The sequence below is a fragment of the Pinus tabuliformis genome, chromosome 2_2 (genome assembly GCF_031772625.1).
Source record: "Pinus tabuliformis cultivar Carrire ecotype Pingquan chromosome 2_2, CPIR1, whole genome shotgun sequence".
In the NCBI taxonomy this organism is placed as follows: Eukaryota; Viridiplantae; Streptophyta; class Pinopsida; order Pinales; family Pinaceae; genus Pinus; species Pinus tabuliformis.
In genome coordinates, this window is record NC_142300.1 from 420,581,964 (window position 1) to 420,608,241 (window position 26,278).

The following is a 26,278-nucleotide window of genomic DNA, read 5'->3' on the forward strand; positions in this document are numbered from 1 at the left end:
AGCCCCATATTTCATCTCCATTCTTCGGGTCTAACCTTTCATTGGTTCATTGAGATTTGGCACCATGTCCACACTCCTTGAGTAGGGCTAAAAAACATTGCCCTAGAGGTTGATGCAACTAAAAGAATGGAAAAGCATATCATGACCACAACAAAAGAAAAAGAAGAAAATTAAAATGCAAAAGATGGTCGGGACATAAGTTAGCATGTGGGCAAAAGCCTAGCATGAGCTCTACCCTTCTCATTAGCCATCACTTGGTTCTTGAGCACATGATGCTCCTTTACATCAAAAGGAACCCTTGCATGTCTCAACCTTGATGAGCAATGAACTGTCTCATCTTAAGGGGTAATATAAAATGTTGCATCATAAAGAGCAAGCTCTAACCCTTGAGCTATGCACTGTAATACAAAGCATTAAAGAAGAAGTAAAAGGTGCACTAGATGGGTGGAAAAATCAGACTGAGTAGGGTAACTCATGCCTCCACAATTTCCGCCTCCTCACATTCATACACTTTGGATGTGAACTCCCTATCAGTTGGTCCCCTTGACCATGGGACATGGCCATGAAGCCTTTTCCTCCATTGCCATACATTTTCACCATCACCTATTGTTAATTTTAGATAACAATGGTATGTTCTATGGTGAAGAGCAATTTAATTCATTTTTTCTTATTATCCCAATATCAATTTCTAGATTAGCAATCACATTAACATGATAGTAAATGCATATATAACATAAATAAAAAGCAGAAGACAAGAGGACACAATATTTGACAGATGTCAGGGAAAAACCCCAATGTGGGGAAACCTTTTGATCAAGTCTTCTTATTATTCTTCAAAAGTTCAGCAGAGAGAGAGAGAGTACAATATCCAAAGTTCACTTGCCCAAACACAGTCAAATCTGCAGTCAACATGATGCCTTAACCAGAGAGTCAACGCTGGTCAACTTATCAAAATTACTCCTCCAAATAAGCTTGGTCAAACCCAGTCAATTTGGCCTCCAAGAACAGTCCGAATTAGCCCAAAATAGTCCAGAAAAAGTTGGTCAAACTCGGTCAACGCAGAGTCAAACCTGCGGTCAAAGTCCCTATGGTTAACGCTGGTCAAACAACCCAGAAAACCTTGAAATCTATGCCAAGAAATGCGGCCTGCCCAAACAAAATTTCTCCCAAGAAAAACATAGTCAAACAAGGTCAATTGTTGTTTGGTCAACATTGGTCAAACTTGCTGTACCTTGGTCAATGCAAAAATAGAAAAGTACAGTCAACCCTTTCACACGTGTGGAGGAAAGAAGCTGCCCAGAAATCCGTATGACCCAACCAGATGAGGAGAGAGAGAGACGTGTGAGTGATGATGAGTGTCCAAATGAGGTAGATACTCCTATTTATATGCAACGTTGAGGATGAAAAGACATGACTTTTGGGCTTCTGAGCCTACATTAGTTTGCTGGCCGACCTTGACAATTTGTCCATAAAAGAAATAAATTCATAATTCCATTTGTACATGTCAGAATGAGATGATCTTTAGATCAATCCTACACCTCTCGGAAAGAGGAATCCAATAAAAATATCAGCTTCATCATATGAGCTGTCCAAGGTGGATTTTGGCCCTAGTTGCCAAATCCAACACTTATTGATTGAGGGGTTAACCTTAGAAATGCCACTTCCCCTTGAGGGTTGGAAGCACCTAATAGGGTTGACCATTAGCCACCTCTATCAAGGTAGGGAACACCTTTACGGGACTTGGTCTAGTTAGATATCAGAAGACGATCCTTGTTTGAAGTATTAATATACCCTTAACATCCAAGTTTGGTCCACTTAGATGCTCATATGATCTTCGTCTTTGTTGGATGGTTGCTTTCACTTGAGTTCATGTTGGTTTCGTCAGGTGGTCGACAACAACCCAGGCCTTGAGGGTGCCCACTCCATAGGTACCTAGGCCTATTTAGAGGGATAGATGACTCAATAGATGCATCATTGGGAGCATTGGGCTTCATGATGACTTGAGCAAACATTACATGCCCTAAAGGACCCTCAAGACCAAGGATATTGGTCTACTTTGACCTAGCATAAAGGATTCTTGATGATGGTACTACTGGACCCAATATGCCCTCAGCCTGGCCTTGACACTACTTGATGGGAAAGCCATGATTCAGAGCCCATATGAGGATGGTCTTCCATGAGAGATTAGGGAGGGCTTGTTGAACCCGATGGAGCCCTAATGCTAGAGAGAGTAGGGCATGTTTTGATCGTTGGAGACCCATGGAGATGACATGGAGACACCCTAGTTGGATTTGGGAACCCCAAGGAGGAATTGAGGTGGATTTCAGGGATGTTCCTCAAATTTTGGATGATCCTAGCACTCAAAATTGCTTCAATCTTCATCACACCTTGGCATGGCATTTGGAGCTTTATAAAGGCACAATGTTAGCATTTTTGAGGCTATGGCTCACAAGTGTGGCATTCATGGCTTGTTTTATCATTGAGCTAGTGGGTTGGCTTGTAACCCAAGGTTTATTTCATGTCAAACTTGTTTTAGGGGCTTCATTAGTTAAAATTTATTGAGGTAGACCTCATATAAATAGAGGTCACCTCATTTTTATTTCTCATCATCACTTGTGGAGAATTCAACCTCCTTAGAGGATTTCAGCCTAGTTGAAAGTGTCTTGTATACTTGTGGAGATGTGATCTATTGTGGAGATTTTGCTTTTGGAGACTTTCTCTTGTTGTGGAGACATCATTTTGGGATAATAAAGGATTTGTTCATGTATTTCTTGTAAGTATTCTATATGTTGATTATCATTTTATGGTTATTGCATGGAATGGTTGTTGTTAGGGTTTCTATGTGCTAGTCTTATTGAATATTTTTCTATGAAATCTTGGAAAAGTATTGTATGCATTATCCTAAAGAATGTATGACAATCCCTTGAATGAATCTTCATGTTAAGCTCTCTTCATGACTTTATCCCCTCATAAAATGATAGCTAGGGTTTTGAAAACTAGGGTTTTTCTTTCCCTTACTCCATACCAATGTTTAATATTTCCATTAGTAGGTCTCCCTTTGACTCCATTACCCAAGTATCAAGCACTGACCATCCACATAGCTAATCACACCATAGAAAAACATCTTTTAACCTTTTTCTCTTTCTCCCTCACATTTTCGGCCCTTCAAGGCATGTTGTTAGGCTAGGGCTAGGGCCAAATACAACTAGGAGTACATTTGCTAAAGGAAGGGTCATACACGTGGTTTGAGCCTCATTGCATCAAAATCCGTTGTTTTCCACAGTAAATTCTTCCTCTTTAGGGCTGATGTCACAAGCCCTAGGTAATTTTGCGCTAGGGTAAACCCTAAGCTAACCTGAGGCTTCAACTTAGGGCTTTTTGAAAGCTTGTTGCTCCAATTGTTGATCATATATATCTTTAACAAGCCTTTTCTTGGCCTTATGCACCTTGGTAAGCCTTTACCCTTGCCTATTCTTTAAACCCTAGGTCATAAGCGCCCTAGATAGGCCTTTTGGAGGGCACACTTTGCCTTCTTTTTGCTGGATTGAGCCTTGTCCTTAAGTTGACTGCCATTCCTAAGCTTATCCTAGTCACCTCTTAGCCTTAAACTTCGAATACCTATTAGGTGACCTATATAGGGATACCTTCCTTGTGGTGAAAGTCCACTAAATAGTAGAAGGTGTTTAGCTATGGTTATAGTGGGTCTCCACCACATAGTGTTGTCCCTTGGTTTGGCTCTTGTCTTGTAAGCCCTCTCACAAGACTTGCTAGATTTTGAGGCAACATGCCCCTTAGGGAAAATGCCCATGTGCTATTCTTCCTAGCTTTGTTTTACCCTTTTGATTATATCTCTTTTACATCATATTATGTACTTGCATTCTAGATCCCATCAGCTTAGGAAGCTATACAAAAACACTACTAATTAGTGAACATATCCATTAATGAGGTCTTGACCTTGAGCTCCTTCTAAAATAACATTATACAATCCACACATATTGTAATATGCACAACTATTTACGACATCGTAAGATACTGTTACAAGATTCACATGACTAGGTATCATGGAACACCCATTTACATCATAGTCAAAATATCCAAATGGGCGTCTCTAGAGTGGAATATTACAAAAATAGACATCTTTAGATTCTTTTCTTAAGCAAGGAGGACTGCCAATGAATTTGTATTTCAAACCTCCTCTGCATGATAGAGAGTTTTGCCCCTGTTTGAAGCACTCCACTCTCTTAAAGTACTCTGACTACACGATCAGAAGATGCATTGCTCCAGAGTCCATACAAAGACAAGAAATATAAAATCTACCAAATTACTATATACTTGGTTAGAAAAGGAGTTTACTGACTGAGCAACAAAAATAGGCAACATTTTCCTATAAGCAAGAAGATTGTATGTTGTAGACATTCATTATGGTCTTTCATAAGCTTATTTCACACTTGTTATGTAAAATGTGCTCATGGGCTATTGTAGTTTTAGACCATATAGAATTATGGCATTCCCACATCAGCGATGTTATGTTGGGAAACCATGTCTATTCTAGGATTTGAAACCTGAAGGTGGGCTTTATCTTCAAGATTAGTTTTATCTCCTGGATAATCTTTATCCTCTGTGTCCAACTATGGCACCATCTTACTTTAAATATGGACACGTGTAATACCAATATTGTGTAGACTGTATGTACAGTTGAAAATACTCTCTATCCCTTGCCATTTACTTCACTGTGTGCTCGTATCAATCAAGCATCCAAAAGGTTAATTATTTATGTGGATACTGATAAAAGGAAGACCTCACAATAGAAAACCTTTTCAATAAAGGTATTCAGGGCTTGTAAGGTTGCACACATTGTAGAAGGGAAGTTGAATCTATTCCTCGTCTATTTCTTCTTTGTAACTTTTGCTATTCAGTCGTGGAAAAAAGTGCTTCAGAGATTTAATTTGGACTTGGATATTCTCCAGGTTCTTCAAACCCCAAAGGAGTTATTGGAAGCCTGGATAGTAATGATGCAAAAGGACAGCTAAAAAGGTTAATACAACAGAATTTTGAGCCATAAATGAAAGGGAAAGGACTGTTTTAATGCTTAGGGGGATTAGAAGTCAAGAATGTCTCATGTTAAGAAGCTTGTTTGCTTCCGGTTTTATATCATTTAAATATGCAAATTAATTCATGCATTTTAAATTCCGGTTTCTATTTAAATCTTTCTTCTGGTTATTCGAATGATTGTTTGTTTTTGCCTGAAATATTCAAATCCTAATGGGGAAGCAGAGAGCAAGCATTGATGAGCATTTGGGGATCTTGTGCCTTTTCTTTTTCTCCTAACTCCTGCTCCCTTCTGTGTTTTCAGGACAAGTCCAGCAGAGTTCATTATACCTTATCAGAAATATGTGAAAAGTTGCAAGCAACCATTGTCTATTGGAATGCGCTTCAAAATGAGATTTGAAACAGAGGATACCGCTGAGAGAAGGTTGGATAGGCTTCCACCTGACATAGAATAATTGAATATTCTTATAGACAAAGAGACATTTGATAATGCAATTTGAAATGATCTAGAAACAATGCTGATGAAGGTAACATCTGAATTTACAGGTACACTGGCATGATAACTGCGATAGGTGATGCAGATCCTGCTAGATGGCCTGGTTCAAAATGGAGGTTATTGAAGGTTATTTCAGGCTACCATGGCTTCAGTATGATATTTGTTAAAATTTGAAGTTTTTCCTGCATTATTTAGAAGGATTTTGTTTTTGACTTTCAATGAAGTTGGTAAAAGGTGGACAAATCTAGTGTTTTTTTCTCATCTGAACATGTGTGGGCTGAGAAAGTTTTGGATTAGAGGATGGCCCTTAGCTTTAGTAGGATCAAAAGACACCTATGTGTTTAAACTTGAAACATTATGAGGACCCAGGAATCATCCATATGAAGCTATTTTCCTATTTACAGGTTCTTGAGTTAGATTGATGTTAAATATGCTGATTTGTGGAGCTGCAGCAAATGAGGATGCTTTAATGTGGAAAAAGTTAGAATTTGTGATTTTTGGAGTGGACAACATGATTCCTTTCCCACACCATTTAGGAAGATGTTCCTAGTAATTAGCCCTAACTGTTAACAACTTAACTGCATGCAATTCTATAGAACATAACTACTTGCAATAATCAAGGACAATGCTGACAATTCTTGATAAGTATTGCATGTTTCTTTTCTCCCGTCTTTTGGAAAAAACATTCAATAAAAGTACAGAATGAGGTGCATGGCAGAAATTTGCTTTTGCTCCGTACCTTGGAAAGTAGGGAAATCATCTTTGATTAATACCTTTGATCATCTAGTGCAAGATATTTTCTGAGGAGATCAGAACTAATGTATTCCATTCTTGCTCTGCCATTTATAAAATGATGGAAATCTGTATGACAAAAATCTTGCTTAACACCATCAAAGATCCTACATTTTTCTGACTCTAGAAAATATACTACTGTAGTAAAAGAACAAATGAGAAGGTCCAATTCACCTTCTTGTGGAATGAAAGTTCCCAAGAAAGGGCTGTTCTCCAGTGCACATGTCAGTAACAGGTTCCCTTAGTCTTGTTCCACAATTGCCCCTTGCAAATCTGCATCTCCAAAAAATGCAGCTCATTTGACACCATTTAATGTAAGCCTGTTTGTTGGCCAGTCCTTGGAAGAATTTTGAAAACCAACCATCTACGCATCCCCTAATTTAAAAACACACCATACAAAGCTAATTCAAATGAGCTGAATTCTGGGAAGCCATCTATCTAGTTTTCGGGTCAGTAAGCTTTCTCCTTTTTATTGAACTTTTCTATGACATTTACTTTGGGCCCGATCCTTTAAGATGGATTGCATATAATAGTGAGTAATAGGCTTACTATTAGGCCCCAGCTTGTCTCTCCAGATCAGTTCTTCACATCACTTGGTTGCATTGAATTAGTTATTTAGCTCAGGAAAACAGACTAGATTCAAGTAAGCTACTTTTTCTATGATGATTATGAAACTTGCCAAATTTGCCCTGGATTGTGAGCCAAATTTGTGTCCGCACAGAAAATGAATTGAACTGGTGGACTCACTTGCAGAAGTTCTGACTGGCAAGCCTGATGAGAAACTTGGTTGGGCCTATGACTGAAGCGCAAAAAGAATTTGCCATTCTTTTCATATTTCCTTCAATCATCCTAGTCCAATGATTTACTCTTATCCATATTGTATAACTCTCCTTTGTCCAAGAGTCAAGACAAAAAGTATGACTCATATTCTGAATTTTATTAGGGACAGTGTGACTGTTAGAATTTGAAAATGCATATAAAAGAAATCTTTTGTTTCATCATGATCATTGATGATATTTACCAGTGGGGTCTTTGAGTATATTAATTTCTCAGAAGGCTGTTTTATTTTCAGATAATTAAGGTACATCTTCATAATGTCATAACCATACTTCGCCCAATTAATCTGCACCCTGATCTGTGCCTCCATTGAACTACGAAGTTAATGTTTAACATCCCACATAGAAATTTGTTATTCAAGGTTACAAGCGGCATCTTCCAAATCGTTGCATAGGTGAGTTGTTTAGACTGGCAATTTTTGGCACTATGGCTTCAAGCAATCATTGGTTTCCAACCTCAAAGAAACTTTCAAGTCTTGTAAATGATATGCTCCCATCATGAAGCTTATTATGAATTTTCTAATGGTTTAGGAACACGGTTCTGTATGTGTAAACCTGCTTAAATACATTCCTGAGACTCCTGTTACCCTGCATGTCAGCATGGGTACATACAAAATTTTTCAGTATATATCACCACCATTGTAAGTCCAAGGTTACAAGTCAAAGCACTGTAACAACCATGTGAAGTTTTGTTATTAGGTATCCTAGGCCTGTATCTTGTTCTCATTGTCTGTATCTTGATGTTTTGGTCAGAACATCGCTGGTCCTTTATAGTTCACTTCAGCTTCCTCTCGTCCTGTATAGGATTGGAGGACCTTAGGTGAGCTTACTTGAGGACTCATGGTTTATGGGAGCCTTCCTTGTCAACCTCCATTACTCAGGCATGTGGAGCTTGTCATTTGTTGATTCTCAAGAAGACTCTATAGAGTGCAAAGCTCTAATTGTGATTAGTTGTTGATGCATGCAAAAACCCTAAGTCTAAACCTAATTGGCTGTTGGGACATGGTAATCAATGGGTTGCTAGGGTTTCTATTCTTGTTGTATTGATTTACTATTTCATAGTTAAGTGGAGTAAAGGAGTGGGTTATTGTGAGCAGAACAGAGGAAGTAGAATACCTTGTAGCAACCATATAGGCCATAACGTCTGTAGCTAAGTTGTAGGAAATGTCGTCGGAGAGTTTGTGATTCTGTAGCATGTACTAAAACTCGATGAAACATGTATTGCATGGCCTGAAACACATATTAAGAGAAAGGAATGCGTATTGCAAAAAAAAATAGCATTTCAAGGCCACATCACAATTCATATGGCATGCTTCTTCATTGATTTGGGTGATTTTGGTCAAGTTTGATTGCATGGACCTACCTTGGTGACTCTAAACCCTAATTTGAGGTTAATTAAGCATTAGAGACACTTTTAGAAGTCTTTAACAAAATAGTTTTTTGTTAGATAGGATTTCCCTCTCATTTTCCTCACATGGTTTCAGCAAAGGAATTTCAGCAAGAGGATATTTAGTTGTTTAGGCAGCTTGAGCAAGGTTGATTCCAACAAGGAGAATTTCAGTGTTTTAGTCATCTACAAAAAAACATTGTGTGGTGTTTTGTGCAGCTACAACCATCATTTATTGTATTCAAGTGAACAACAAGAAATTTTGTCCTTTGGGTGGCTACAAGAAGTATTTTGTGGTGTTTTGGGCAGCCTAAACAACCATTTCTTTTGTGTTTAGGTGAGCAACAAGCTTTCTTGGTTTGAGTGCTTTCTTAGTGTTTGTGCTTCCATTATGCATATTATTCATTGTACATTTGTTTTTATTTTTTGCACCAACAATGTCTTTCAACCAAGCCACTACTCTTCCTCCAACTCCTAAATCCAACAAGAGGATTAAGTTCTATAATGTTAAGAAGGTTGCACAAATCCCCGATGGTGATTTATAATATTGGGAGTGCAATCTTTGTCATCAACCTTATAAGGGATCTTAACTAAGAGTGATGGCACACCTTTGTTGGACATTGGATAAACCAGTGCTCCCCGTGTGTTTCGCGACATGGACTAACTGCCTCTCGTGGATCCTTATCTTTGGCGATGCCATCATTGACCAACACTTGTGGGTTTTGGTCTAACAACAAACATGATTCTCAAAAATGGTATTAGAGCATAGGTCATGCGTTCAATACACACCCGACTTGCACCGAGGGGGAGATTGTTGGACATTGGACAAACCAGCGTTCCCTGTGTGTTTCACAACATGGACTAATTGCCTCTTGTGGATCCTTATCTCTGGCGATGCGACGGTTGACTAACTCCTGCGAGTTTTGGTCTAACGACAATCATGATTCCCGACAACCTTTTGTAGGAATTGTGAAAGGGTGTTGAAGGTTTCAAAAAAATAACTGACACAAAGGAGAGGAGGAAGTACGAGAAACAATATAATGAGGTTAATAAGATGAAAATGAGACATGAAGAATTTGGTAATGCTACTCATCAGGTTCCTAACAATGATCCAACTATTGTGCATGAAGCAAGGAAGAGGAAAGCAACTTAATAACAAAAAGAAACATAAAAAAATCAAAAGGAGCTTTTTTGCAATTCAATAATGTAGGATAACTATAATGGTGAATGTTCAAGGGAGAGAAGAATTTGAAACAAGAATGAAAACGTCCATCCATGCTTGTGGTATCCTTTTTAATGTGGTTTTGTATCCTTATTGATAAGATATGATGAGGGCAATTAACACAGCTCCACAAGAGTTCATGGGGCCTTGCAAGGCTAAATACTCTTGGGTCATTGATAACAAAGTAGTACCATGAGTGAAAGGTGAAAAGAACCCACATCGAGGAGTGGAATAGAACATGAAACCATAAGTTCCCAAGTAGTGGGAGGAAAATTAGATCTTTAACTACATTCCTGTTGAAGAATGAGATGACAACTAATAGGTAGTGGCTTGGTTATGGAACCCAGCAGAGCCATTGTGAGACACTGAGAGCGAGTCTTCATGAGGTAGTTGTCATTTGCTTATAGACCCAAATATGGGTGATCTATCCATGACCAAGATGAAGCTTGGCTGAAACAAAGTGTAGGTCCAAACCTACAGATGTTGAAAAATTAGCAGATGACATCCTTCTTTAGCAAACACTGGATAGGTTTAGCAATTTCCGCATAGTTTGGAATGAATCTTCTTAGAAAATTTGTTTTTCCCAGGAAAGACTGGAGGGACTTAAGATTATGTGGCAAAGGGATCTGTTGAATAACTTCAACTCTTTCAGGGTCAATCCTGATACCATCTTTAGAAATGATGTGTCCTAGTAATTTTCCTTCGATAACCCCAAACACAGATTTGGCGGGATTTAAAGATATGCCAAATTCCCGACACCTGTCAAAAACTTGCTTAAGATGGTTTATATGAGCCTTACCATCTTTTGAAAAAATGGTGAGATCATCTTGGTAAATTTCAATGATTTTGCCAATCAATTCCTTAAAAGCATAATCCATAGCTCTCTGAAAAGTAGCCCTTGCATTTGTTAACCCAAAAGGCATTCTGAGATATTCGAAAGTACCCCAAGGGGTGGTGAAGGTAGTCTTATGCCAATCTTCCTCCTTAACCCAGACTTGATTGTAACCAGAAAATCCATCTAATAATGACATCATACCAGATCTTGTTATCCTTTGAAGCATGTTTTCCATATTAGGCAAAGGATAATTATCTTTTTTGCAAGCCAAGTTAAGATTTTGAAAATCCACACACAATCTGATAGTACCATTATTTTTTCTAACAATCACCAAATTGGAGCACCAAGAAGAATGTCGAGTTTGTCTAATGATACCTGCAGCGAGCATTTTCTGTAATTCTTTCTGAACAAGAGGAGCTAACTTAGGATTAATTTGCCTAAGTTTTTGCTTAAATGGTTTAGCATCTTCATCTTTCAAAGGAATAATATGTTCTATAACATCTTTTTTGTAACCTTTGAGCTCATCATATGAAAAGGCTAAGACATTGCAGTATTCAATAAGCAGATCAATCAAATTTTCCTTCTCTTCTTCAGAAACCCCTTTACCTATTTTAACCATTTTAGGATTTTTGGGAAAACCAATGTTAACTTCAATGAATTCACCTGGATCCATCTTCCTATCATCAACCCTTTTGGTGGCATCATTCCTATTAAAGAGTTGTTCCATGGCCACCATATTCCTGAAAGTGGGGTTTACCATATCTTTACTTTTGGCATTAGATCCTTCTTCTTTGGAACAAGCTTGAAAATCTTCAAACTCATCCAAATGATTAAGAAAGCGGATGATTTGTTTTTCATCATCAAACACTTGCCAATGCTCAACATTATCCGAGATTGAGGGTCTGAAAACAACTTCTATCGTGGCCTTATCCTTTATTAGACTATCAGGAATTTGGAAGGTGGAAGTGGCTATGGCCAACTCATCAGCTTGGCCATTTTCTTCTCTAGGGATGATTTGCAGACCAAATGCATCAAATAATTCAATAGCATCCCATACGACGTTTCTGTACTTCTTAAGTCTATCACTTTTACATGAAAAAATACCCTTAACCTGTTTGACGACCATATCAGAATCTCCTTTTACACTTAATGACCTTATTTTAAGATCTCTGGCTATTTCTAGGCCCATTAACAAAGCTTCATACTTAGCCACATTGTTAGTTGCCTCGAACTCTAATCGGAAAGCAAACTTACAAATGTGCCCTGAAGGTGAAATCAAAACAATCCCAGCTCCTCTTCCTGATTTGGAGTGAGCACCATCAAAACTCATGTGCCATATTTGCTCCTGAGATTCTTCTTAGCTATCAGGCAAGACCATGGGATTAGAAAAGGCGACATAATTCCCCATGCTGGATTGCGTTACAACAGGCTCTCTCAAAGGATCATTGGGTGGAGAGACCCTTTCTGGGACCTTTCTAGATTTATCAAGATTATTACATGGTGAACATTCTATTTTAAGCCAATTTTCTTGATGGGGCTTGGTAGTTTCTCTGACTTCACTCCCTTGAGCCGCACTCTTGATTATTTCCTTAATAGGCACGTCTATTCTTACATGGCTGATCCATTCCCCTAAATTAAAATCTGGATTAATCTTTAGGATATCAGGAATTTATTCTTCGATGTCTTGTGTAGATTGTTCTTCAAGCCAATCCTCATTCTCACTTTCGACATTGCTCAAATTAAGAGTTTCAACACTATGACTATTTTTCATAACTTCTATCTAATCCTCTAAAGGCAAATGGAACTCCCTTCTGAACATATTGATTTGAGGATCAGGGGACCTTTGCATAGCAGGAGGATTTCTTTTTGGCCACAGATTGTTACTTCTAGGCTGCATCTTTTGCATTTGAATCATTCTAGCCTGTATATCACTCATTTGTCTGGCATGTTCTATCTTCATTTCCCTGATTACTCGAGTTAATTCTTTAACTGAATTTGGCTCTTCTTCTTTAATTTCCTTTCCCTTAGATTTAACAGGACCTCTATCAAAACCTGGGACCTCTGACTTACTTGAAGCTTTTCTATCCTTTTCCAACTCTTCAACTATACTTTGGGCAACAACTAAGGTAATGGGCTTGGCACGTCTAATCTCATATTGAGTGTCACTGTTAAAAGCTTCGAGATATTGGTCCAAGCTTGAGTCATATCAAGAGGCCTATAATTTTGAGTCATATCTTTTAGAAGACCATTAAATCTTTGGTTGAATTCTTCCACTGTTTCATTTTCTCTTTTCTTTATAGTATTCAATTCTTTAACCAAGTACTTTCCTTCCCTCTTATCCCCATATTTATCTTTAAATGCATTAGTGAGGGTTCTCAAGGAGTCAAAGGCATTATCCGCTTTGTCATGAAATCAGTCAAGTGCATTATCTTCTAATGACAAAACAAATAATTTCATCTTGACATCTTCATGGTTGTAGGCAGTGGAATGAGCATATCTCTGGATGGAGTTGAATTTCTTTATATGAGCCTCAACGTTGATGGCATTATTTCCTTCGAAGATTGGCAACTTGCTCATAGTGGATTCTTTTGTCAGATCATGCAGATATCCTTGGATGTTGGTGAAGTTGCAAGGCCTGTAAAAATCACCCATGATGTCTTGATTTACGGGATTAATGAAAAGAAAATGGAGATCAAGGAGAGCTTCCTGTTTGAGAAAATTTAATTGCTCTCTAGAATGTAATTTGTTTAACTAGGCTCTTAGAACCTTTTCAGGATCAGGAGCGGGGTTAACCAAGCTACCAGGATTCCTTCTAGAGTATGCTCTTGTGAATGGCTGAACAAGCGGAGTTGCCACCCAAATAGGAAACCAACCTAAATTTCCAGGTGTTAAAGGTGCAGATGAACAAGATGAGAGGATTAGTGAGAGAACAAAGGATAAGGTGATGAAAAGATGAAGAATGATGAAAGGAAGGTGCTAGGAAATTTTGTGCCTCTTGACGGGCTAATGAATGGCGAAAGAGATTAGAAGATTATGAAGATTGATGAGAGTGTTGTCAAAATCAAGGTCCAATAAAATGGTCCCCGACAATGGTGCCAAAAAATGTTATTGCTCAGATTGTACAGGCACCACGACAATGGCTCAGGGCGGGGGATGTCACTCTGATCCCCGCCCTCTCCGTTCTAGTTGTCTCCTGAGTCCTGACAACAGGCTATGGAGGGTAGACCCTATGAAGATGAGAACATGAAAGACAAGTTGGGAACCAATTTATCCGGGAGACACAATTGAGTGGCCTAGCTACTCGGTTTAATTTAGCAAGACTTAAGGATTCAATTAGATTTAGAAATGAGACTAATGCCTTATGGAGTCAAAATTCTTGCTTATTACAAATCAAGACCAAGTAACTGGATGGACAACTGTTGCTTAAATGATCAACTAACCTATATGAGATGCAAGTCCTAGAAACTAGGTGTAATGCAAGGATCTTGGTTAATTTTAAATTATATGCCTAGTCTAAATGGAACCTCCCTCTTAACTATGTTTTAGACTAGTCTTTAGAGTAGGTTGTGGGATGGAAGCCAACGGGAAACAAGCAGAGACTTGATTAATGATACCTCCCCTGTGTTTCAACCACCCAGTGCCCCTGGCGCTGCAGAGACTGTGGCTTTGACGACTTCAAGATCATTGTGTTAACCACTAAAATGGGCTGAATCCCTCAAGCTAGATGAGAAAGGGTTGTCCTAGGAGTTTATCAACCAAGCTTATGCTTGGAGCTAAATTATTAGTGCAAATAGGCCTAAGATGCTTATGCAAGAAATATGAGAGATTTCTTATGTTAAGATTATTTGATGTTTAAGTACTTAAGTTATGATTATTCTCTATGACAAGAGTACTTAACGAAAAATGAAAAGATAATCTTAACAATAGGAATGTGCCAAATATTCAAGTGTGAACTAGATATAGAAGATACAAAATTTCAATAACTACGAGATGTACAAAAACCCCGTAGTAACTTAGTTCACACTTAATCAAAATATCACTTGCAAGATTATTAAAGACAATGCCATGATTGAAATAATTAGAGATCTCCAAAGATATTTCAACAAAGTAAATGCCAATGATCTTATGCCAGTTAGAATGAAGGAAACAATTGAACTCCTAGATCTATTAACCATTCAACAAGATGAGATCAATGTGCTTTAGGGAGTGAGCTTATTAGATGTGAACTTACAACGTTGTAGATCATGAACTTGCAAGAAAACACAATGTTAGATTCCAAGTATCAATACTAGCAACCTTCTTCTCAATAGCATGTAAAACTATGAAATGTCTTATTTTACTTATGTTCCAATGTTACCCAAGCAAGAGAAGTCTAAAACAACAGCAAACTACTTATGCAAGAATGATATTCATTGAGCATTAAACAAATTTATGACAGCAACAAGTTAGATTGCTTTAGGGCACTTTAGATGTTAAGTGCTCATGCCAATTATAAGCAGTAGAATCCTAAATACCCAATCAACCTTACCACACAAGTTCTTAAGATGAATTCAGCCTTCTTATGATGTAATTACCATAGTTATATCAGACCTTAGATGCAGAGATGACAGTCACCAAAATTTGTGAATTTATGCCAGATGAAGAATGTCCAACTCATGTAATTAACTCCTTAATGTGTCAAGCAAATTATGAATTGATTTTAGGGCAGCTTGAATGAATTTTTACCACAGTTATGAATTATTTTACTAGCTGTATCAAAACAATGAGAGGACAAGGGTTTAGAGGTCAAACCCTTAGGCCTTGGGGCCTTGGAAAGACTAGTCTACTTGCCAAAAGTTTGTCCAATGAATTGATACCCGAAAACACCAAAACTATGCTCAAGTATGCCTACAAGACCACCAATATTTATTATGGAAAAAACAAAGGCTCAAACAGGGATGAAAGAAGGCAAGAGAGGCCCAAATTAGGGCTATGCTAGGGCTACCAAGGCCTAGTAGGCATGCGGTTAGGGGAGCGGAGGCCAAGTAGGGCCTGCGTTGAGGAATAAAACCCTTCATGGGGCTGCTGTGAGGCCTAGAAAGGCTGCATCCTAGGAAGAAGAGGTAGTCGAGAGGAGAGGAAGGCTGAGGGAGGAGAAGGAGGGAGAGGGTTGGTCGAGGGTAGAGGAGGTAGCGGAAGGGAGGAAAGGGAGAGCAGAGGAGGAGAAAAGGCTGAGCAGAGGGCTTATGAGAGAGGCCAAGAGGCTTGAGGGCCTGCGGCTAGGCCTATTAGGCTCGAAAAGACCCATGACAAGCCCTAAAAGGGTTGCCATTCAGCTCAAGAAGGAGGCCAAGGCCTCTAAGGCTCATGGCAGGGGTAAAACAAGGGGGCCATGACCCTTTAGGGTAGTGGCTTAGGCCAACCAAGGGCAACAACTAGGCTAGAAGGAGGATACTGGGCCTGGAAGCCCTAAAAGAATTTGCAAACCCTTGCCGAAATTCGGATTTGCCTCAGATCTTCAGTATTTGCCCAAATCATTGCAAGTCTTCAATTTTTGGCCTTGCAAAAATTTTAGAGGCTAGATATTACCCTTAAGGGCCTAGATCTAGCTCTATCTTGCTTGCTCACACCTGCAAAATAAATTCACAAATACCCAAAACCCCAATATATACAAAAAATCTCAAAACCCCAGTTAGAAAAAATAATTTACAAAAATGTATTATACAAAAGCTATTTACAAATGTACAAATATACAATGTTTTTTAAAGAAATCTTTGAGAAATATTTTTTTTTTATGAAATTTTTTGATAAATGGCTTAAGTGTATTTGTAAGAATAGATGCAAGCTACAACCTTACCGAAGTTAAATAAACCATATAAATATTCAGAGTCCAAACAAGGTCAACCTATGTCCATAGTTTGTGAACTTGGAGCCCAACGATTGGGGAACTTGCAAACACTATATATTTTCCTCAAGAAAGATTGTTAGACATATGGCGAATCAAATCACCTAAGATAGACCCAAAATCTACCAATAAAATGCTCTCATCACCATCTAATGAAAAACAAACTTTAAAAATATTTAAACACAATATAGGAAAGTCCGTACCCAACACATACCACAAATCAGTAGACAATAAACACCATGAATTGCACCCCAAAGTCTTTATTATGATTCAAAAAACGTTCCTAGCGGGACAGTAGCGTTACATCAGCTTTTCTGCAGAATTTTCTTAGCCAAACATCTGATGGCTTGAGACTCAAATGACTCCTAATTTATAGATAAATCCTCCAAGTGGAAAAATAATGGCTAGTTGACTTGATCCTTGTCAAAATAATCTTGGCCGTTGAAAAATATTTGATCATATTTTAATCTCCACCGTCGAAAATATTTAATTTTGAGAAATTTTCGAATTTCTCATTTAACCCATTTTTTATCTGCTCAAAATTAGTTATTTTGGGCCAATTTCCTCCAAAAATTGACTTTGACTTAACCACCAAGATCCAAGGGTCCAATTTTTCTTGAGATTTCCAATATTCCCTTGGTGGGAGACTTAAAAAAATTAATTTATTTGAGACCCATGAATTTTTCCACTTGAAGAATTTAATTTCTCTAGACATTTAATTTTGACTCTAATTAATTAAATTTCTGGCTTAGGATTTTAATTTATTTTTGCCAGAAAATTTAATTAATTGACACTTGAGGGGATTAATAATTTTTCCACCCTCTAATATTTTAGCCATGGTGTCTAAGTATGAGGGACCATGCACTAAAATATTTTTTACATAAGATTTTTACAATTCAACCCTCAAAGGGGGAACACCCGTTCAGTATAGACCCTCAAATTACACCCAATTCTGCGACACAATATGATCTAGTAGACCAAGTGATTTGTAATAAAATAATTTAGTCAATTAGCTTAAATTATTCCCAAACCACTTTTACATAAGACTCGACTAGAACACTAGGACTCACCTAAGACTTTGATGAAGAATTCCACCCTAGCTTTAGGGTGAGGTTGGAGGGAAAAACTCTACCGACCATTCATGTTTAACAACACAAATGAATCAGTGAGGTGAAAAACCTCATAGGATGAAATTCTCACCAAAATAATAGGCTTACCTAGGTTGTTACATACACACACAGTCTTACTAGAAACACAAATGAGATAAAAAACCTCCTAGGATGAAATTCTTGCCAAAATAATAGGCTTACCTAGGTTGTTACATACACACAAGGTCTTACTAGCATCATTTAGATTATAAATTTGCAGAATGAGTTAACAATGACTTAATAAACTGATGAAAGATGATCCGATTCTTTGAAAAATCTTTGGCATATCTACTTCCTAGGAACTTTGACAAAAAGTGTGCAACACACACCATAACCTCCACTATCACTTCTTGCAAACTGCTTACATCCATACCCATGTCCTCGTTTTGCTGCCTTAGTTGTGGTTGTGTCTTCTCCCTGCAACAACACCTATGCATTGCATGTGTTGGTCTTAGAGCCCTGCCGTGGCCTACTACCTCTGTTGTCGAAGTTATTTGTTTTTGTGCACTGCTACCTTAGCTGACTTGCCACCACCACGAGGACATCCCCATGGAACACTAAACATAAGTGATGTAACTTGTTAATAGGTTTTGATCTAGTTAGACATTTGAAGGTGAATCGTGGGTGAAGTATTTCTATGCCCCTAGCATTAGATATGGTTCACTATGTTGCTTTAATGTTTTCATGTCCCTAATGAAGTTGATCTCATTTAATCTTGATAAGTTTTGTTCAGGTGTTTTCACATTTACAACATAAATCTGTTGAGGGATAACTTGACTCTTCTTTAGCACATTCTAGAGGGTACTTTGCCTCGTTTTGAGAGTAGACCTGACTTTGAGGCCCTAATGTCACCCCTCTAGAGATGAGTGTTGTACCTTGAGCAAATTCCACATGCTTCTGCATCTCGTAATGAGCCTCTAGATGCTAAAACACTGAGTTTAAAATCTTGGGCATTGGATTATTTGATGATGTACCTAGATGGACCCATGACATCCATCATTTGGTCATGACCTTATTTAATGGATATACCTTGTTTCAGAGCTTCGATAAGGATGGCTATCACTGAGATGATGTGGGAGGGCTAGCACATCCCTCTTTGACTTTGAGGTTTTCTTGGAGCGAGGAGCACTCTTGGACCATTGCCTCAATTACTTGATGCATTATTGTGTATTGTGAAGGATGACATCATAGTGCAGACCATTTCTCTCCTGCACGTGTGTTATTTTTGGCATTTTGCTATGTTTTGAAGCGATTTCAAGGTTGTCTTGTGACCTTTGACCTAGTTGAATGCTCAAGTAAACTTGTTTTAGGCTTTGCTTGTAAAATCATGAAAGAGCGACTTGGTTATTCTCCTATAAATATAGGGGAGTCACTTTTCATTTTATCATCATTATTCTTCACACTTCTTATTTTCTACAAGTTCAAACTAGCTATTATCTTCTATTCTACTTGGCCACAATGTGATTCTATGGTGCGAATTTGTCTTAGAGAAGGATTTTGGCATGAGGAAGGTTTCTTAGGATAGATTAAGAGATCCTTGTGGAAGTTTTGTAAGTTTATTGTATATCTTTTAAATTTTGTATGCTATCTTACGTGAATTAAAGTTTCTATGTTTACCATATTTGAAATTGGAATATTTATCTTGAAATCTTGATTCCTTAGGCCATGCAAATTTTTTTCCCTTGAATTCTTCAAGAATTCTAAATTATGCATCTCTTGAACTTAAAACATCCCTTTAAAGGAAGGCACTAGGGTTTGTAAGAAGAGGCTATTGCTTTCTCAACCTTTTCATCAAGGTTGTCTTCATTAAGTTACCCCTAGGTAACTCCATTGCCTATTTAAATCAAGGCACTAGTTTAGGAGGTGTTGATTGATCTCTCTTCTATAACTACCCTCCTATTCTCTCTAAATTCTAGATATCTAGGATTAGGGCTAGGGTTTCTTTGAAATATTGCTAAATAGTAATTTTACTTAATGTGGTATTGCCCTTTTAGAAGGGATTGCATTTTATAATTGGTAAAAATAAAAATCTAGCATTAATTGCATAATAAAGTCCTAATTCTAGGGTTGACATGAAGGGAATCAAGTCATAAAGGGAAGGTCTTGTGAATGAATTAGGGTCAACAATTCCAGACCTAATTCAAGGAGGCCAAAAGTCCGAAGCAAAAAGCCGAAGTTGAAGAGGAGTCGAGAGGAAGGAAGGAGCAGAAGGTTGACTATCATTGACTAAGGATCTCATCAAGGGAACTCGTGTCTTGGTCTTGGAGTGGCTAATAGGTCAAGGGTCTTTGTCTTGGTATTTGTGAATTGGAATCTCTATAAGAAGAAGAATTTGTTTAGGGGAGAGGTTTTGGCCTTGGCTGATAGCCTATATTCTGTGTCTCTTGTCTCTTTATGGTTTATGCATTAGTAGTTGTTTGATGAAAAAGAACACTAATAATCTAAGTAAAGGAAGATCCTAATCTAAGAAAGTAAAAAACATTCACAAGTAGTTACTAATAGAAGAGAAATCACTTAATCTCGATGCCCTAGATTTCTCAACATGGTATCAGAGCTAAGGTGACTAAGTCAAGGAAGGGCATCTTATCAAGGGACACTCAAGGATCAAATCTCAAAGAAGGCATCAAAGCGAAGATCATCTTGAAGTCAAGATCTACAAAAGAAAGCATCAAAACCCTAGATCAAAGAAGTCTACAAAGAAGTATTGGGATCATCATCAAGAAAAGAAGGCCAAAACCCTACATCTACTCAAGTTGAAAGGATCTACGAATCAAGTTGAAGTGCTTTGAAGACTATTCATCCAAAGGAAGCTAGATCAAAAGGTGTTGTCATCAAGACTCTAAGGCAATCTCTCTCGTTGAAACAAGATTCCTACCATTGAAGACATCATCAAGACATCATCATTGATCTTCATCAACAAGTCTCCACCATCAAAGGTTCCAAGGGATCTCCCTCTCTGTGGGATCAAGGATCATTATTGAAGAAAACTATCTTCATCAAGGAGAAGTTTTCTATCCTCTATATCATCATCAACATTAAGGAAGCAACACGGAGAAGGAGCATCGTATCAAGTATATTTATGTCCACATTTGAATCTATCAAAATGTCTTTTTGCAAGGAAAGCAACAAATTGGTTGGGGCTTCAAACTATCTTGCATGTAAGAAAATGATAGATTTAAATCTCATTGAAAATGAGGTTATGGAACATGTCAAAGGATCTATCACTAAACTAGGAAAGGAAGATGCTCAAGCTCTTGCAAAGTATATGAAAGGGGAAGTTAGGGCTCAAAGGATTCTCATAGAATCCATCAAGGATCCCCTCATCCCATATGTATCCAAACTCAAAACTTCAAAAGAAATCTATGACAAACTGGTAGAGTTGTATTCTGTAAGCACTGCTGGAGAAGTCATCTCATTAAGGCAAGAACTCTACAAGCTGAAGATGTCAAGGGAAGATGGAATAGCCTCATACTTTATGAGGATATCTGAAATCCAAGATCAACTACAAGATCTGGGAGAAGTCATGTTTGATAGAGAAATGACTACAGTTGTATTAAATCCACTACCAGAGGAGTGGGGTAACTTTACTTCAAGTATTTATGGGAAGAAAGAAGCTATTCCATTCCAGGATTTATGGTCATTGTGAAAAATTGGAGAATCTATGCTAAAGGCCAAATATGATCTTAGAGCAGGTGAGCAAAATCAACCTTATGCTACAATGACAAGAAGAAAGGGAAAATTTGGGAAGTCTGGTTCTCATAAAAAGAAGAGGGACATGGCTAAGATCCAATGCTATGGATGTCAAGAATATGGGCACTACAAAGGAGATTGTCTTAATATCAAGAAGGACAATAACAAAAGAGGAAGAGAAGAAGCCCATATCACCGAAGAAGTGGAGGAAGCTGAAAAGAAGAAATCCAAGAATGAGGAAGTAAGAGATCTCTACTATGATTGAGATAGTCTTCCTCACCTAAGTTCTTTTCAAATTCCTAAGTCTTCTGTTGTAAGATATGTGTATCATAAGAAAAATGACGGGATGCATCAAGACATCATAGAAGCAATGAAAGCAAGAGCTCGGGACATCATTATAGAGAAGCATGAAAGATGGTTAAAATCTATGTCAGTCATGAATGAAGGTTGTAGCTCTTGGGAACCTTAATGAATGGAAAAGAAAAAAAAGTAATCTAGTACAAGGTTCATCATACTTTTGTCAAAAGGAAACATTTGCTAATGGGGATACTTTAGATCCTCAAGATTCTCTGATGGAATCTAAATTGAAAGGTTCACCGATCTACAGGGGAAGCAAGTGTTTCATCAAGAATTCCAAACTTGTGGAATTCATGGGATGATGGTATGATGACATAAAAGGTGAAGCAGATCAAGGGATTGAAGCTCTTTCAATCAAGGAAGCTGCTGCAGGAAGTCTGGATGACCCAAAGAAAAATGAGGTATGTATGCTTACATTCGATATTGTAGAGTCATGTCATATGGTTGTAGGTAACATGGATCAATGCTCTATCTTGAGAGCATAATCAAAAGGAAGGATCTCCTCCCTCGAAGGAATGCAGGAATGCATGGTCACACATTCACTAGATGAAATCAACATAATATGTCCTCATATGAAGTATGAGGTGGTTGACATTAATTGGAGGAACTCTGATTGGAAGTTCCTGAGAATGAAATGTGTGAAGAAAGGAAGGAAGAGATCGTGGGATATGCAACCATGGAAAAAGGCAATCAACATCCATAGACCAAGAATATTTGACTAGGATATCTCCATGAAAGATATGAAGATTCTAATGGAATTCGGAAAAAGAAAGAGACCCTTGACAATATATATATCTTTGGGAGATGTGTCGATATGTATGCAGGATGCTGATGCAAACTAGAAGATGTCATGATGAAAGACCATCACAAAGGTAATTTTTATTTTAATGTTCATTCCTTTATTTTGAACAAATATCTTGATGGGTTTATGCAGGGATGCCGAGGGAAGATCTATGGATATCTTCCACCACCGATGCCCTTGTAGTAGGATGAAAGATCCTTCAGGAAACGTGGCATGAAGAAGGCAACATGGCATGAAGGAAGGCCAGATATGAACAAATGGATCACTTTCCGATGATGACATGACTGAATCATGTATGAAAGTGATGGATGGTCTATGCCCTATGAAGAAGTTCCAAAATATGAAGACTCTTGAATAACGAAAGGAAGTTCATGACATTGTGAGGAGGAGTTCTTCAAGCAGTTGATTGTCCCATCATCTCCACCTGAGAAGCTTCTGTAGGTCCCTAATTAAGAGGGAGCCTGGAAACAAGTTTCTTACTTGGTAGAAACTTGGAAACCAAAATTCCTAAGCCAAGAGGGACCTTAGGTACATTCCTTCCGTAGGAATGAGTACATTCTTTTATAGGAATAGATATGTCCTTCCTAATTAAGAGGGAGAGATAGACACATCATTCTTGTCTTCACTTAGGAAGACAAATTGGAGGATTAGGTAAACATCTGACATCCGATACTCTTTGAGGATGAGTTAGGGAATCCAAGATAAGTGTAGTCGTAGAGGATCGATATTCTTTGAGGATGAGTTAGGGCATCCAAAATAAGAGTAATCGTAGAGGACCGATATTCTTTGAGGACTAGGAATCCAAGATAAGAATAGTCTTGGTGGAACACACCCTGAGAACTTGGGTGGTGTATGTTTCGAGAGAGACAATGATGAGGGTGTTTATACATCATTGGTCTTGCCAGCATTGTGCCTAGATCTTGTGGAGAGATAGAGTTGTTAGTCAAGGCCTTGTTATGTGACAATGCTAGTTGATATAATGCTACATAGATGGGTTACCAATCCGACTCTTCTTATGAGAAATTCTTCAGATTGAGAATGACCAAGTACCATTATGAATACCTCCCTAGTTAAGAGGGAGTGTTGAAAAGTGTAACTAGGTTTGGTCTTCATAATGACATGTTGAAGCACTTGTAGCAAGTTGCATTTTAGAAGGTGCCTCCTTTGAATATTAAAAGCAAATATTGAGAACTAGGGATTGAAATTTGGTAACCATTGTTCTGCGCTTTGAGATCTTTATTGATGAAGTTGATATATAATATTTTGACAAAGTTATTATTATTATTATTTATTTATTTTCAAGTTTACCTGAAAATATATTCTCTTATTATATATAAATATCAACATAATTCTATCAAATGTGATAAAAACATATATATATATATATGGTTGAGAAACTCCATTAGATATATAGAAAGGAATATGTAAAGTATGGGGAGCTTTTTGTTTATATTATTGAGCTTTTTGATTTTATTTTTATTTTTATTTGTTGAGGCTTCCTTAAAGTGTCTAATTTAGAATTTAAAATTTTAAGGGATGAAAGAAGGTGAATTAAGACTCAAGAATATATATTATTTTAGGATTCTTTGTTCCAACAAATTCATGAAGTTGGGCAGAGTATACACTTTCAGTAAAGAGGGACTATATAATTATTGATTTTAAAATGATTGGTATCATGAAAAATAAAAATATTTAGTAAGAAAAATTCATTAGTTGTTGTAAATTATAGAGTTACTTAAAACTCATAAGCTCATAAGGTCAAAATGATTAGAAGACCTTACTATTAAGTAGATTCTTTTTAGCTAGAAGTAACTTAAAAATAAATTATATATTCCTTTCTATTTAAAAAAAAATACATATATATTAATGTCCACAGGGTCTTGGATAAACGATGATCGGGTACTCTGTTAGGGCACTCCTTGATGTGAAGTCACTGGTTCAATTCCCTGCCCCGATCAAGATGATATGTTGGACATAATGAAGATGTAGTCCTGCCAAGCTTATATAAAAAAAATACATATATATCAACTAATCCCAACCTAAATAAACTAACAAATATATATTTGCAATCAAATAGGAGATCATTCCCATTAAAATTATGTACCAGTTGAATATGTGAAAAGAACAACCAAGTAAACTTTTATCAACTCGGTGAAATCAATCACAAATTTCATTTTTATGAAGTTTTACTCTTCTTTGTGAATGCTCGTAAACACCTTGCTGACTTTCATATAATGTGAGTTGAATTATAAGTATATAGATACGAAGATATGTATATAACTATGGGATACACTTCTATATATATAGATATATATATATATATATACATATATATATATAAGCATACCTCTTCTATGAGTTTATTATAGTCACACTGTAGTTCCACAAGAGGACCCCAAAATTAAAATCGAACAACAAAATAGAAACAAGGTAGAATACTAGAATTTATTAAAGATAATAAGGACACATAATGTTTTAGTTTACCTTAGTATTACTTTATATATTTTATTATATATCTACATTACTACTAAGTATCTTGAGTTATCTTAAAAAAAGCCATGGAGAATTTATAATACTCATAACTATGCATAGAAATGTAGAATCAGGGGCTTCATTTATAATTGCTTAGGTTAATTATATTTTTCCAATGATATAGGCATATACATATATATGATAAATACATGTGAATGTTAGTTCTATTACACTATGCAATAGTTGAATTGATATTTATTGATTCACTTTTATAGAAATAAAAAGGTATCTTATATTTTATTATCATCTCTCTTTATGCTTTATACACTTATATCTTATGTATTTATTTATATCCTTTGTATCATATCTATATTATTTTCGCGATATTGTTATTACTCAAGGACTTAAGGGATTAATTACGTCATTGATGAACACAATATTATCTAACTTCACAAAAGTTCTAGAATTTGTAGCCATTGATAACACGACATCAATAACATGACATCTAGGTCTTCTCGGAGACATCTGATCAAATTGGAAACAATACATCATTAATATTTTCCATAACCCATAAAAAATACATGTGGGGTTTAGAAACCATGAACTGACACCGTGTAGGCATGAAAACCTAACCCTTTGAAATATTAGAAAAAAATGTATGAAAATTTCCATATTAGTGAGAATTGTTGGACATTAACTTTCTACTTGTATTCCTAAAACAACATTCAGAACATGCTTTGGGCGACATTACGAGTTCAAGATGGTACCATTGGATTAACCAATGCACCAATAGTGTTCACGAATCTTATGAATAGTGTTTTCCGCAAGTATCTTGACCATTTTGAACTAGTCTTCTTAGATGATATTCTCATCTACTCAAAGAATGAGAAGGAGCATGAAGAACACTTGCAGGTAGTATTATCTTGCCTAAGGGAACATCAATTATATGGAAAGTTATCCAAGTGTTCTTTCTTTCAGTTTTAGAAAAAGATTCATTACTTGGGTCATATCATATCTATTGAAGGAATCTCAGTAGATCTTGAGAAAGTAAAGACAATCATGGAATGGCCAATACCGAAAAATGCACATGAAGTGCGAAGCTTTATGGGTTTAGCTGGCTACTATCGAAGGTTTATAGAAGGATTCTCCAAATTTGCAAAGCCTATCACAACCCTCCAACCTAAAGGAGTTAGGAATGAATGGACTAAAGAATGTCATAGAGCATTCTCTAAACTTAAAATATTATTGACCGATGCACCAATCTTGCGAGTACCTGATATTGACAAAGATTTTACTGTGTGTACTGAT

General features: G+C 37.1%; 1 protein-coding gene across 1 annotated transcript in view; it reads left to right on the forward strand.

Moving 5' to 3' along the window:
• LOC149193056 (auxin response factor 4-like) overlaps window positions 1–26,278 on the forward strand; it is a 100,984-nt gene that overhangs the window by 49,871 nt on the left and 24,835 nt on the right. The window contains exons 6-7 of the mRNA XM_089407190.1: window positions 5,354–5,473; window positions 5,596–5,671. Coding sequence (XP_089263316.1) covers window positions 5,354–5,473; window positions 5,596–5,671 — 196 coding nt within the window. The remainder of the gene's footprint in view (window positions 1–5,353; window positions 5,474–5,595; window positions 5,672–26,278) is intronic.